This window comes from Panthera onca, chromosome B4 (assembly GCF_046562875.1).
Source record: "Panthera onca isolate mPanOnc1 chromosome B4, mPanOnc1 haplotype 2, whole genome shotgun sequence".
NCBI lineage: Eukaryota > Metazoa > Chordata > Mammalia > Carnivora > Felidae > Panthera > Panthera onca.
This window is the reverse complement of record NC_138345.1, coordinates 141,001,001-141,013,478: the sequence shown is the minus strand read 5'-3', so window position 1 is coordinate 141,013,478 and position 12,478 is coordinate 141,001,001. Positions and strand designations below refer to the sequence as shown.

Sequence of the window (12,478 nt, the reverse complement as noted above, 5' to 3'; positions counted from 1 at the left end):
ATGCACTGTTACTTATCACTTCCAAATCGTATTTCATCTAAGTCGATTAGGACACAAATTCTGATTTCAGACACGGTGCACTGGGGAAAGGAGAGGGGGCAGAGTGTCTGGAGTGACGTCTCCCTCTCCCCACAGGTGCACATGCCTGCTGCTGGGCGGGCCTGGCCATCTCAGTGGGGACGGCGCTGGGACCCACAGCCGGGCAGGCTCCAGAGCGCCACACCCCAGGGGCCCGAGGGGCTGGACAGAGGCCTGGAAGCAGGCTCTGCACAACAGCAGCCGGAAGGCAGGGACAGACGTCTTTGTGAAAGAGCCAGCTCCTGGGGGAATGGGAACGGCTGTCACAGAAGCAGGATGCCGGGTTCTGGATTGTGTGTCTAGAGACCAAGGTCTCCAATGGGTGCTGCTGAAGTAAAAACCAGTTTGCAACCTTGGAGAAAAGTGCGCAGAAGACGGAAGCTCAGTGCTAGGGGGAAGCTTGACTGTCCCCCAGGAGGACGCGGATGGTGGCCCACTGCCCGCTCCCACTGCCAGGTAACCACAGATGGAGCGCCCCGGCCCCCGGGAGCAGGGTCTGAGGGTCCGAGCACCAGGACACGGGTGTGGGGCAGGCTCGCGGGGCAGGGAGCGGGTTAGTGCCGGGGGTGCAGCGGCTGTGGAGGGACTTGGTGCCCCCTGAGGGAGCTGGTCTCCACCCGCCTCCCGGACTCTGTGAACGCAGCGGTGGGCGGGTCCATACCTGCTTCCGGTAGGGTGTGATCACACCAATGTCACTCGCAGACACCTGGCTGGAGATGCCCCTGGCCAGGAGGCAGCAGTAGCGCATGACCTGGACGGCTTCGGCCGCGTTGAACCAGGACGGGCTCCTGCCTTCACGAGCTTCGCCGCCCTGAGTTACAATTCGGAGATAAGAGAATGGCACACCCAGCCCCCAGACTTCGTTTCCTCAACAGGTGCTGCGAAGGGGGCTACGAACAAGGAAGGAGCAGAGCAGGTGTCGGGATACGGCACGCGTGAGGCAGAAAGGACGCCCGTGCTCCTGCAGACCTCACACTCCGCTGGGCAGACTAACTTCAGTCACGGTCACGTCCGCCACGGCGGCAGCAAGGGCCCCGGCGGAGAAGGGCTGCTTGGGGGCGGCCTGCGATTCGCTGACAGGAGTGGATGGGCGGTGATGCACGTGCAGGAATTGCCAGGCAGAGAGCAGGGTGCTTGGCGAGGGTGGGGACGCGGGCCCTGCCGGGGAGCCACAGGGCGTGCTACAAACAGGAACAAGCAACCGGTGCGGCCCAAACCTCGGGAGCCGGGGCCAGAGCAGGGCGGCAGCCGGCTGCAGTCAGGCAGGTGAGCACGCACTCGGGGCCCCCCTCCCTCCCCACGTGTAGGCCTGGGCCCTCTCAGCCAGCCATCAAAGGAGCGTGCCTCCGACCCACACGCACGCACAGGTGCTCAGCGTCACCGATAATCAGGGAGACACAGGTGAGAGCCACAAGGTCCCGCCTCACACACGGTTTCTACGAAGAAACGAAACAAGCGTCGGGGAGGATGTGGAGAAACCGGACCCCTGTGCTCGGCCGACGGGAATGTAAATCGGCACGGTCACTGTGGAAGACGGTGTGGCGGCTTCTCAAACAACGACACCAGAAATCCGATGTGATCCAGCAATCCCACTCGAGGGTCTCAGAGACATACCGTATGCCTGTACTTTGCAGCATTCCGAACAACAGCTACAACGTGCAGGCGACCCAAGTGTCCGCGAGTGGATGGACAGATAAACCAAAGACGGTCCGTCCGGACAATGGAATGTTATTCGGCCTTAAGAAGAAAGGAACTTCTCACACCCGTGTCCTGAGGACCTTGTGCTGAGTGAAATAAGCCATCACAGAAGACAATACTGGAAGACTCCACTCATAGGAGGCACCTACAGGAGTCAGATTCACGGAGCCAGAAAGTAGGTGGTGGGCGCCAGGGGCCTGGGAGCAGGAGGGGCAGTGAGTGTTTAATGGGGACAGAGTTTCGGTCTGGAAAGATGGAAAAGTTCTAATAACTGGATGCAAAACAATGTGAATACGTTTAACACTACTGAACTGTACATTTGAAAATGGCTCAATTTTATGTCACATGTTATTTTGGCACAATTAAAAAAAAAAAAGAGAATACCAGACACAGCAATTGGAATGTATTAACCTTGAGGATGTTTTTTGCTGTTGTTAAGCCGTACGTAATTTACCTGGGGCAGAAGGAGAGGGAGACACAGAATCCGAAGCAGGCTCCAGGCTCCACACCGTCAGCGCAAAGCCCAGTGCGGGGCTTGAACTCACGAACCGTGGGATCGTGACCTGAGCTGAAGACGGACGCTCAACCGACTGAGCCACCCAGGTGCCTTTTTAATTTTTTTTTAAAGTTTATTTTGTAATCTCTACACTCAACATGGGGCTTGAACTCACAACCCCGAGATCAAGAGTTGCATGCTCTTCTGACAGAGCCAGCCAGCTGCCCTGTAATTTATCTTTGAGATTGACAATAGAGAACTACAAACAATTTCAGCGTGATGGTGCTTAGGGAAGAACTTACTCAAAGAGAAAAAACCCTGAATAGCGACCAATCACCTACAAAAAATAAGGAAAAGGAAGAAACCATGAAAATTGGTAATAAAGGTGAAAAGGAAGGAATAAAGGTAAGAAAGCATAGGTTGGACTGACTCATCTCATTAAAATCAGAGACTCTCAAACTGGGTTAAACATGAAAATGAGCTGTTCTAAGAAAGACACGTACGGTAAGATGATGAAGAAAGAAAAAGAAGGGCTACGATACTAGATAGAAAGAAACAAGCAACGGCCAGATGGAATTTAAGGCGAGAAACAAGAAACAGCAGGGAGAACGTAACATGAGGAGGAAGACAATCATAACTCGTATGCAGGAAACACCTCGGCAGTTGAGTCCCTAAGGCAGAAGCGACTGGAATTCACAGAGGATTTGATAAAAAAGCACACCTATAATGTGAGACCTCACCGCGCCTCTCCCTCCGCGGGCGTGCCGACATTAGGACACAGGGGAGCCGAAGCACAGACTCCAAACGTTTGCTTAAAAATATACACGGAACTTGCATCCCTCAAACAGAGACTATACCTTTCGGGGGTATGTCCTTAGAATATGTACCCAACCTGATACCTAGTTGGCTGCAAATTTTTAAAAGCAGAGAGTTTACAGGCCGTTGTTCTTGACCACCTCATAAAATTAGAAACAAAAAAAAAGAGGTGGCCAAAGAATTCTTAGCCACTTGAAAATTAAGAAAAAAATACTTCTCTGTAACCCTTGGATCAAAAAAAAAGAGAAGAAAGAGAAAGTTATAAATGTCCAGAAAGTTGTGAAAGGAGATCCCTCAGCAGACGCACGTGGAAAGGAAGGTACAGGTCGGCATCCCCGGCGTCTTCCTAATTCAGAGGATGAGGAGTTACAACAAACAAAACAGATAAGCACGTTAGCAGGGGGATGATTAAAGACAAAGCAAGATTAACGAAGCAACGAAGCAACGAAACAAAGCGGAGAAAATGCAAGTCAGTCCAAAGTTGGCTTTTCAATTAGACCAGGGCTTGTCACATCTCTCCTGTCAGGGACCAGAAAGTATCCCAGGCTCTGACAGGGCTACGCTGTCCTACTCCACTCTGCCATGGCATCAGCCACCTGTCCACCGCGGTGCAGGCTTCCGACCGTTTCTCTAGGAGGACAAGACCACAGCTACCTTGGTGGCTCCTCCTGGGCCGCCCCGGGGCTCAGCCCTGCCCCACAATGTTCACGCGGCACGTTCTGCCGTGCTCCTTCTGCTGAGATGTGCTGGGCACGGGAACGGAGCAGGAGGCAGACAGAGGTCCTTCCAGAGCCTCCGCAGGGGAAGCTGTCAGTCAAGGTAACACTTCAACGAGGGGGGCACCTGCCAGGGAGGGGGCCTGCCGTCGCATCTCGGGGACTGGAGCGGCCTGCAGGAGCCACGGGTGAGGGTGCAGAGGGAGTGCAAGGGGCAGGCCTTGACAGCAGCCCTGAGGCCAAACCCTTTTTGCTCAAATGATGGCAGTCGACTGTTCTCTGCAACCCAGCCCGAGGCCTCATCACCCATTTTATGCTCAGGGCCCAGAGTGGAGCCTGGGACACAAGTAGGCCCTTGAAAAATTCTTACTAAATAAATGTTTTTGGACTTTGTTTCACTGCCTATGTTTTTTGTTTTTTGGGTTTTTTTTTTTTTTTTTTTTGAGTCTACAAGTATGCTTCTGTTGGCTATTGCTTGTAGTATATCTAACTGGTTTCGTATCTCATTCTGCTACAAACACTTTTTGCACATTTAAAACACATCTGCACGTTTATAATCCATTTCTCATGAAAAAACCCATTGTGACTTCTATGTAGACCGCATTAAATATAGGAATTAATTTAGGCAGAACAACACTGGCCTGTCTGTTCATGACCATCACCTGTCTCACTTCACACGCTCGGGTCCAGTTTTCTCCCTGCAGCAATCTTGCTTACTTCTCCTTAGGCTGAAGTCTAGCGAATGTCAGGGAGATCTCCGATCCCCTGCTACATTTTCTAACGTGTTTTTCTGATATACAGGGAAGCTTCTGAGGATGGACAGAACAGGGGCAGGACGGTCCCGGGAAGGGGGACGGCGTACGAGGTTGCGAGAAAGCACCGGTCAACAGGGCTCTGTGGCGAGTGTCTCAAGCTGAGAGGGACTGGTCTCTTTCCTTGAATTCTCTTTCGTCCAAAGGGTAGCCCCTCCACAGCCACAGCTGAACATGCAACTCTACCCCCTTCCATCCACTTCTGAGAGAGCACACGGCAGTGGCACCGTCACCTGCATTCACGCACCCCCAGCCCCACCGGCGCCTCCTGTCCCGGGGTTGGGGCGCAGCCCCAATTCTGGATGAGAACTCAGGGGCAGTTAATGCAAAAGATGACTTCTGGTTCTAACAACCAAATTTCAATACGGAGTCTCTGATGTTAGGGCACAGTTGTCACTTTTTGGGCTACTGAGCATCTAGCCCTTTCCTACTGGGGAGCCCCCCACCTGGTGAGGCCATGGTGACGGGCAGGTGTCCCCACCCCACAGCAGTCCCCTCGCCTGACACAGGCTCACAAGGGGTGCGGTCCTTCTTGGTGGGCACGGGGCCTCCTGGTACCCAGCTCCCCCAGCTCCGTATCGCCCCAGCCTCCCCCTCAGTCACACGACGCCTTCAGGCCCCTCCTCCCTCCAGTGCCCACTTGGGCCAGCACTTCGAGCCTGTTCTGTGTGCAGTCACCCGAGTGGCCGGCGGGCCGGCCTTGCAGGGGGAGAAGCCCTCCTTACTGGTTCTGCTCTTCGGCATCAGCGTGGCCATCTGCCCACTGGCAACCGGTGAATGCCCCACTAACAACGGACTTGAACAAAACACACGTGATGAACACGCACAGACCCACGAACAGCACTGAGGGCTCACGCGGACACTAGACCACTCTCGGCGCACGACTCACCCTCACGCCGTGGAATATGAGCGGGAAGCCTTTCTTCGGTAACTTCTCCCAGCCCAGCAGGGAGGTCACCACCTTGGGGTCTGCGCACACTTCGAGCTCTCTGTGGTAGAACAGCCTGGATGGCAGTGCCAGCAGAGCTGGGTGGGATCTGTAGTTGTTCACGAGCTTTGTAACCTGCAAAGAGAGAGCTGGAAACGGGTCCAGAGCCAAACTGGCACACGCGTGTCACACTTCTGTCAAAAGGAGAAATGCCGAGACCCATCTCAGATCGTAGCCCTGGGGGGCGCCTGCTTCTGCCTGTCCTCCCTCTCCTGGCCTGTCACCTGCCACCTCATCAGGAAGTGCTCTCGCACCTCTAACGACTTTTTGAACAGAGGGTTTGGTTTCTTTTAATTGAAATATAATCAATGTACGGTGTTATATTAATCTCAGGTGTACAATATAACGATTTGACAGTTTCCTACGTTTCTCAGGGCTCGTTAGGAAGAGTGCATTCTTTTTTTAAGTGTATGTTTTCCGGCGGGGGGGGGGGGGGGGAAGGGGGGTGGAGAGACAAAATGCGAGTAGGGGAGGGGCAGAGAGAGAGGGAGACAGAATCTGAAGCGGGCTCCAGGCTCCGAGCCATCAGCACGGAGCCCGTCGCAGGGCTCGAACTCACAAACTGTGAGATCGTGACCTGAGCTGAAGTCAGACGCTTAACCTGCTCTTCTCGCCCCCTCCCTGCCCCAGCCCCCTGGACTGCTTTGGCTCAAGGCTTCTCGACCCACCTCCTCTTCTTTGTGGCTCCCCCGTCTCTGGGCCCAACAGCTTCCCGGGTGTCGCCGCTTTCCCCGCAAGGCATCGCCTGCTCGCCATCTCAGTCTCCCACCCGGCCCCCCGTGCTTTGATCCCACCACCACGCCGCAGGCGGTGGGCGCACCGCCATCCTGCCCTGCTTGCCAGGGCCCGGCAAGAGGGAGGGAGGCTCCCTGGCAAATCAGGTGGTAGGGCAGCTGCTGGGAGGGGAGGCCAACCACACCTGGTGGCCTGCTGGCATCTGTGTGGCTCCGCAGCACGGTTGGAGGCTCCCACAGCTGTGGTGGCTGTGGCCGTGACTGGGACCTGATAGTGAGGCAGGAACATGCTCAGTGCTGCCTGTGACGTCTGCCTGTGGCTGTGCTCAGTGCCCAGCCTGGGCTCCCCACTGGCCACCGAGGCGCCCGTGCCCCCACTGGACTCCTCACTGGCACTAAGCATGAAAAATGCGTCCTCTGTCCCAAGGGTTTTAGTGTCCACCACTCGAAAGGCATGCGCCGCCCCTTCCAGGAGAGCTCTTCACCTGGAAAACGCGTTCTGGACTGCAAAGCCCCAGGACCTACGGACCTGATGACACGGGTTTGCTGAGAAGTGCAGTGCTCGTGATCGAGCCCCTCTGAACCCATGGGTAGGCTCAAGGGCCTGCTCTCACAGAGAAGGTGAACGTCAGGAAAAGAGGAGAGGAGAAAGCTTCTCGATGGTCCCCCGAGTCCAGACAGCTGAGGGGTCTCCCTCAGGGGTGGAGGGGCTGGTTGTGCATCCGGCCGCACGCTCCCCTCTATAGCCGCTGTCCCGCAGCCCCGGTCTTTCTACGAACCCATGAAGCCTGGTCTCATGTCAGTTGCAGGCAGCCACTGGCTCCTGGGCCGTGGGGCCCTCGTGGCTAAGGGCACATCCCCCTAACCCACAGCCAGCTTGAAGCCTGGTTGGGACCTTGTTGCGAGCCGCTGGTGACGTCACCAGCACACAGAGCGAGAGTGACCTGTGTCCTGCCTCCAACTGGCCTGGGGCCTCATTGGTGGAGGGGGTCTTCCCTCGTTCCGGGGTGAGAACCCGGTAGGCCCCAGGACTTTTCTGTTGATCCACAGTGACAAATTTCAGCTCCGCAACTACGTGTTCAGCCTCCAAAATGCTAATCAAAGCCCCAAACTCAAACTCAATTTGGCATCTCGGCTCCTTGCACCCCAAGCCAGGCCCTGTGTCGGCCTGTAGAGCACCTGGCGAGAGAGGCCCTCTGCCCCCAGAAACTCGCTGCAGCTTCAGGCACCCTGGGGAGAAGGAAGGTGCCGCGCTGTCAGGCAGAGGAGGCTTTGCTGCCTGTCAGCCCGGGGGATGTGGACGCCAGGGGGCGCACATGCGTCTCCCACAGGCAGGGCGCTCTTGGCTGCCCAGTCTGGGCTGGCACGAGCCCACTGCTGCCCTGGGCTTGTCTTGGGGCAGTCTTCCACGGCCCTCAGCACCTCCGGAGGGTCCAGCTCTCCCCAGCCCATGCCACTTCCCATGCTGTCTTGCCCCCTCTGTTCTCCAGGTGGGTAAAGGGCCTGAGGGCCCATTGCCTGGCACAGGTCCCAAGCCATTTCCAGGAAAACCTGCCCATGATCACCATACCTCCTTTCTGTTTACTGTTAAAGTTTAGAAGGAACTCTCCTTTTGTGCTGCGGGAACTTACAGAATGTGCTACTTGGCTCACTTTAACGAGGGACCCCAGAGACCCAAGGCTCCCAAACTCCAGTGTTCCTGCGGGGGAGGGGGTACAATGCAGATTCCAAGGCCCATCCCTCTGAAGCGGTCACAGTCTGGCTGAGAAGGGAATCTGCAGGTTAACCAGCAAACTAGCACCACAGGAAGGAGACACGGCCTCTTCTTTCAGACTACGAACTAGAAGGCTCTTTCCCGTTTTCCCACATTAACCCAGATTTAACTCTTCTCGTGTTTGGCCCCACAGAACCTCAGCCATCAGCCTCAGACGGGACTGCCTGGAACGGCTGAGCTACTGGGACAGAGGTGCTGGCAAAGTCCCTTCTGGGATGGGGGAGGGGAGTGTGAGCTCAGTGCGCACGGGGACTGGGGTGGAAGGCCATGAGGAACCACGTGCCACGGGGAGTCTGTGCTTACCAACAAGGGGTTGTAGGCGCCACAGGCACCGAAAGCGTCTTCGTCCCTCATATACACCGGCCGAGACATCAGTCTTTCCAGCATAGACACATTCAGCCCGTAGGCCATGGCGAGTCTGGACTTAATAACCGGGCCGAGCTGCATGGGGTCTCCGGCAAGGACAATCTGTGGCACACAGGCGGGCACCCACACTAGTGCAGGGACACAGACTCACAACCACAGCTGGGAGAGGTTTGGGAAGTGGGTCAGCCACGTGTGCACCAGGCTGGCCTCCGCCTTCTGGTGGCCGGGTTGGCTGAGGCTCCCTGAGGGCAGGCTGGGAGGCGGCCGGCCCCCACCATCACTTGGGCTCCAGAAGACGGGGGACACAGCACGGCTGCCCGAGCAAGGTGGCAGAAGCTCAGATGAGGGCGGCAGGATGGGAAGGAACAAAGTGGCTGGGTGGCCTCTGTCCCTGTCCCCTGGAAGTGCACACCGTGCCCCTTCCCCTTCTGCCTGCGGGCCCTGGCCCACGCCCACCGCCCACGGCCCACGCTGCAGCTGAACCAGGTCTTCTCCCTGCTCTCTGTGCTGCCCCCACACCAGGCAATCAGGATGGGAGGAGGCAGGTGTGTAGGGGACCAGGAGAAGCTAGGAAGGGCCCTCCTGAGTGACAGACGTGTGCAGAGGAGAGGGCCAAGGGAAGCCTGAGAGGACCCCGGGTCACCATCAGGGGGAGTGCTGGAGGAAGCAACAGGTGTTGAGTAGGCAAGAGCCAAAGCATCAGCCTGGGATAAACGGGGTTAGCAGCAAGGGGCAGGGGAGGGGAGCAGAGGGGTCAGAACCGCAGGCGGTGAGCCGGGAAGTGCCTGGATGTCCCTGTCTGGCTGCACAAAGACTCTTGGAGTCTGTTTCCCAAGCAGCCCTTTCTTCCTTGTCCACTCAAGGCCCTAGCGTCACGGAGCCTCGGGGTCCGTGGTGCCTCACCTGAGCCCGTCACCCCTGTGACACCTGTCTCACCCTGTGCTGGGGTGTGCAGAGCGCATGCCAGAGCAGGGGAACGGGATGAGAACCCCACAGCAAGCAGGCCTCACCTGGCCGTTGGCGTCTGAGACCAGCCCCAGAGGAATAAGGCATTCCGGCTCACTGGCCTGTCCTGCTTCGTCCACAAACACATGTGTGAAATGTCCGACTCTAGAACCAAAGGTGTACTGAATGGTCATTTCTGTCTAAGTGTCTTAGCCAGCGACACCCGACTCACATGGCAGGGCCACGTCTGCCCCAGGGCCTGGCAGTGGGGCCAGGAAGGTGGGTGTCACCTGGGCAGATTAACTACAGGCCACGGGCCTGTCAGGAGACCTGAATGAAGTCCTGTCTGCACCTGGGACTCTACAGGACGTAGGTGTGTGTGTAAACAGACGCAGGGGGACAGAGGATGAGGGTGGGAAGGAACAACTGAGGAGAGGCTGGGGTGGGCAGCTCCACGACGGAGCTCACAGCACAGCAGGCCCTCCTCGGTCCCTTGAGGCTCGGATTGACAGCACGCGGGGAGCAGGAAAGCCTGGTTGGAACGCTGCTCCTCTACTCACGGACCGTGTGAACCTGTGCCTCAGTTTCCCCCACGTGACTGCTACCCTCCCCGACTCACCCTCATAAGCGTGCTCTCGGCCAGGACAATACCCCAACCTTCCAAGCCGATGGGGGTGGGGGGGGGGAGGGGAGGGGCCAGGGGATAGCGCAGAGCACGTGTGCCCTGGGCCCCAGGCAGCCTGCAGAAAAGATCTGCGGCAGAGACACGGTGCCGGGAGCCACAGAGCCACTGGCGACAGGACAAACTTTGGGCCGAGACCAAAGAGCCGCCATCAGAGCCCAGTGGTGTGCGGTCAAGTAGAGCTGGACCCGGACTTTCTCCTCCTGCTGGGAGTCAGGCTGCAGCCCCACAGCAACACCCACAGGTCCCTCCCGACCAAAGGGGGCAATCGCATGCTTCCGGTTTTCTACCCCATGTCCCAATTCCTGCTGAAGAAACACAACGTTATGTACCTTTCTTAGAATATAAGCAGCACTTAAGTTTTCAATTGCGTTCCTCAGTTATTTAAAGTTACTTAAAATTTTTTTTTAATCTTTATTTTTGAGAGAGAGACAGAGTGTGAGCAGGGGAAGAGCAGAGAGAGGGAGACCTAGAATCCGAAGCAGGCTCCGGGCTCCGAGCTGTCAGTACAGAGTCCCAGAGCCCGAAGTGGGGCTCGAACTCACGGACCGTGAGATCATGACATGAGCCGAAATCAAGAGTCGGACGCTTAACCGACTGAGCCACCCAGGCGCCCCTACTGAAAGTTACTTTCATCAGTCGGTATTGTTCCTTTTTACCTGCAAGCCTCCTCCAGCCCCAGCTGCCACAGGCTCCTTCCTTATCCTTTCCCCCCTCGGGACAGCCTTGGGCCCCTCTCGCCGCTGGGGTCTCGGCACGAGTGTGGCTTCCCTGCGCCCCCGCCCAGCAGGCACCCCCCGTATGGCCAGCCTCCCCTCAGACAGAAGCTCTGGGAGGCCAGAGACCCCGGCCGTGCCTAGTGCCTACCTCACTCCTATTTGGTAAAAGAGCCCCGCACTGCTGCACGTTGTGATTATTATCCTGAAGCGCGAGGCCTTCCAGATGTCTTCTCCATCTTTGCAATACGCTTTGATAGCATCAACGATCGTCTGGAGGGAGGAGGGGGGGGGGGGGTCAGTTTACTTTCCAGAGAGTTAAGTGTTTCTTTCAATTGCACATAGTCACAGAGCTGAAAACAATTCTAAAAGATGATGTTGTCCTAGTCCCACTTCTTAATTAAAACTAAGTAAATGACTGAAGATTGTTTTCTTAAATCAAATATTTTATATTTTCATACCAACTTAGTCCATGTTCTACAGACTCTGGAGCCATGAATATAACACAACATCCTGGAGATCCTTCCCCAAAACAAGTGCGTACGTTTTCTAGATTCACTTTCTTTTGTTAAGCAAACCAGGAATTTCTAATTTTCCCAAAGGGACAGCAGAAGTGCTGCTATTTAATAAGCTGCAAATGCTCATCTCGCAGAAGCAGCAGGAGAAAGGACTTCGAGTTGGGTGCGGGTGGGAGGGCCTCCATGGCAGCAGGCGGGGACGGCTCACCTCCTCAAACCTGCAGGTGGCATTCACCCGCACCATGGCGCCCGGCCGCAGCACCTGGCTCTCATGCAGTCGCAGACACACGAGGTCGGCCGCACTGTTGGAGGGCGCACACACCAATATCCGACTGTCCGGCAGAGCGTGGTGCACCTTTAACCAGGACACAGGAGAAACAGAGGTGGTAAATGTCAACCTGCCAAGTACGGACACGGGTCGGGAGGCTGACGCCAACGTGCGCGAGCTCACTACGCGGGTTTGGCCGTGTGGGCTGTGTGGGCTCAGACTCACGCAGGGATGATTCTTCCCATCGGGTGCACATGCCAGCAAGACACGAGGGCAGGCGAGGGAGTTCTCTGTCCTCCCAGACCCCAGGCTACCCTCCCAAGGCAGACACAGTGTCAGATTATTCTCGTGTGCACGGCTCGCGGTACGGTGCCAGCTGGACACTCAGCACACGCCTGCTGATCTGAATCCCGAATGACACAAAAATACTACAGGCGATCTCCACCAATTCAACTTTTAAATAATGGAAATACCAGAAACTTCTGCAGTACGGTGGCTGAGCTACTGTAACGGGAACTTATTTTCTGCAGCAAAATTTCATGATGTGATGAGTCAATGATGATTCTTTTTTTTTAAAGTAATCTCTACCCCCACCATGGGGCTCAGACATCCCACAACCTCCAACACCAAGAGTCGTATGCTCCCCTGACCGAGCCAGCTGGGCACCCCAGAGCGACTGACCGTTCTAAGAATAGAGTCCTTTCTACATTCCATATACGTATATGTTTATTTACTCATTATTTCCACCTGAACAATTTCCATCTTTAAGTGCCTGGAATGATAGGCTACACTTTATTTTTTAAATTTTGTTTTATTTATTTGCTTACTTACCTATTTGTTTACATCCAAGTTAGTTAGCATACAGTGCAAT

At 55.9% G+C, this 12,478-nt stretch overlaps 1 protein-coding gene across 6 annotated transcripts in view; it reads right to left on the bottom strand.

The window, feature by feature from the left end:
* The window catches only part of MOV10L1 (Mov10 like RNA helicase 1), a 72,632-nt gene that overhangs the window by 1,550 nt on the left and 58,604 nt on the right, over positions 1–12,478 (bottom strand). For 5 of the 6 annotated variants that reach the window (XM_078449265.2, XM_078449266.2, XM_081796284.1 and 2 more), the window contains 6 exons: positions 11,548–11,694; positions 10,973–11,094; positions 9,489–9,588; positions 8,416–8,580; positions 5,506–5,679; positions 740–889 (listed from right to left, as the gene is read on the bottom strand). In XM_078449265.2, coding sequence (XP_078305391.2) covers positions 740–889; positions 5,506–5,679; positions 8,416–8,580; positions 9,489–9,588; positions 10,973–11,094; positions 11,548–11,694 — 858 coding nt within the window. Of the gene's footprint in view, positions 1–739; positions 890–5,505; positions 5,694–8,415; positions 8,581–9,488; positions 9,589–10,972; positions 11,095–11,547; positions 11,695–12,478 lie in introns of those variants that run through there. The other variant, XM_078449267.2, reaches the window with a different exon arrangement.